The sequence below is a fragment of the Emiliania huxleyi genome, assembly GCF_000372725.1.
Source record: "Emiliania huxleyi CCMP1516 chromosome Unknown EMIHUscaffold_165, whole genome shotgun sequence".
NCBI lineage: Eukaryota > Haptophyta > Isochrysidales > Noelaerhabdaceae > Emiliania > Emiliania huxleyi.
The window spans coordinates 22,737-24,809 of NW_005200931.1; the positions used below are offsets into that span (position 1 = coordinate 22,737).

The window sequence follows — 2,073 nt, forward strand, 5'->3', positions numbered from 1 at the left end:
TCTCGAGACCTCTCCCGACCTCTCCAGCCCAGACGTTTATCATGGCGCGACCAAACTTCGTTCTGATCCTCACCGACGACATGGGCTCCGGGGACCTGCCCTGCGTGCCCGGCGGCGACCCGGCCGTCGTGTGCGGCGGCACTGCATCTTTCGGCCATCCGTACGCTCACATGCCGCACCTCGCGGCGCTGCAGCGGGACGGCGCGCGCTTCACCGCCGCGTACACGCTCGGCCTAACCTGCTCGCCGAGCCGCAACGCCTGGCTCACGGGACGGATGCCCGCCGAGATGAATGTCGGCGTCGAGGGGTTGCCGCATCCTCCGGTGAGCGAGACAGCCGTGCCTGTCGCCGCCATCCCTGCCCACGCACAGCGCCCCTCACCCGAGAAACTCCCGCCCCACGGCCCCCAGGTGAGCGAGATGCTGCGCGCCGCTGGCTACGCCACGGCCCACTTCGGAAAGTGGAACATTGGCAAGACGGCGACCGCCATCGACACCTCCAAGAACATCGCCGCCGGGACGTACGGCTTCGACGTCATCGACGAGAAGGGCTGGCCAAACGGCACGGCGCCACGCCGCTCGCGCCTCGAGGGCCGCTACTGCGTGCGAGGCGTCGACCACAGCGATCGCACTTGGTACGGCCGCGACGGGGGCTACTTCGACCTCGCCGTCTCGTGGCTATACGAGGTCGCCAGACGCCCTTCCACAGCCCCTCTGCTTCCACATGGACATGTTGAGATGATGACCGGAAATGATGTTGGGAACAGGTCGCCAAGCCGCCCTTCTACATGGATGTGTGGGCGATGACGCCGCACCGGCAGCCGCGCGCAGCGCACCCTATTCATTGCGCATCGCGTGAATGATTGATTGGTGTGCTAGGCCGGTTCCGATGTTCCCGCCAAGGAGCGAGGCGATCAACCACGTGGCTCCCCGCGCCACCAGGCCATCCCACAAGAGACGCAAAGCACACGGAGGCCTCGGGGCGAGAGAGATGGGGAGTGGGAGCGCCACCACCAGGCCGCTAGCTCACCAATTATCAAAGGGACGGAATGACGAGCCAGCCCCCCCGCCGCCCACGTGAGTGAATCGATCCATGAATGAATGGACTCACAGGCCGCGGACACGAGCCATGCCCTGGCTCGGCGACCGGTTCCGCGACCGGTTCTCCGCAGAGGGATTCGACCGGCACCTCTTCCCCGCCGGCATGCAGCGGCGTTTCGACGACCACGCAAGGCTGGGTGCGGCAGGGTACAAGGCCAAGGTGAAGCATTCTGCGCAGCCGGGCGGCAGCAAGGCGAGGGTGCTGCAGCGGTACAACACCAGCCTCGCCGACGGCATGGCGACCTACCTCGGCGAGATGTACGGGCTAGACGTGCACATCGGTGGAGGCTGACGCCCGATTTGGGATCAATGAACTCACTCGCCATGAACTATTGATCCTCGTGTACAGGTGGGGCTGACGCCCGGTGAGCTCCCAACGAAGAAGGACGTAGGACTACTTATTCTCGTAACCACTACAGGCCGCCTCCTCGCGGCGCTCGACGAGACGCGCGTCCGCGACAACACGGCCGTTATCTTCTGGCCACGGGCCTGACTCGGCGGCGGCGAAGTGATGAATAACGAGTTGGTGATCAACTAGGTCGTGCTCTTCTCGTCTGACCACGGGCCCGAGCAGACGCGAGAGAACGAGCTCGGCTCGACAGGACCGGGCCGCGGCGGCAAGCAATCGGCGTTCGAGGGCGGCATCCGTCTCCCGTACATCATCCGATGGCGCGAGAGTTAGCCGAGAGGGGACGAGACCGAGGCCCGAAGCCGCCCACCGAGGGGTAGGAAGCAGCCTTGAGGTCTACTCGCTGACTCCTCAGGCCGGGACGCACACACACACGCACACACACACACACACACACACACACACACACACACACACACACACACACACACACACACACACACACACACACACACACACACACACACACACACACACCGCTCACCCACGCGCACCGGGCCTTGCACTTTGAATGCCGTGGGGCTCCTGTCGTTGGACGTGGAGACGCGAGGGTTGCCCCCGCTT

The 2,073-nt window shown here is 64.9% G+C and overlaps 1 protein-coding gene across 1 annotated transcript; it reads left to right on the forward strand.

Moving 5' to 3' along the window:
• Positions 1–9: 9 nt before the first annotated feature.
• Positions 10–1,782, forward strand: EMIHUDRAFT_456002 (hypothetical protein; the record flags this gene model as incomplete). Its single annotated transcript, XM_005784980.1, has 7 exons — positions 10–323; positions 411–686; positions 767–816; positions 879–941; positions 1,113–1,381; positions 1,520–1,566; positions 1,639–1,782. Exons 1-7 carry the CDS (start codon positions 42–44, stop codon positions 1,780–1,782), a joined length of 1,131 nt encoding a protein of 376 aa, XP_005785037.1. The 5' UTR covers positions 10–41.
• Between the last annotated feature and the right edge of the window lie 291 nt (positions 1,783–2,073).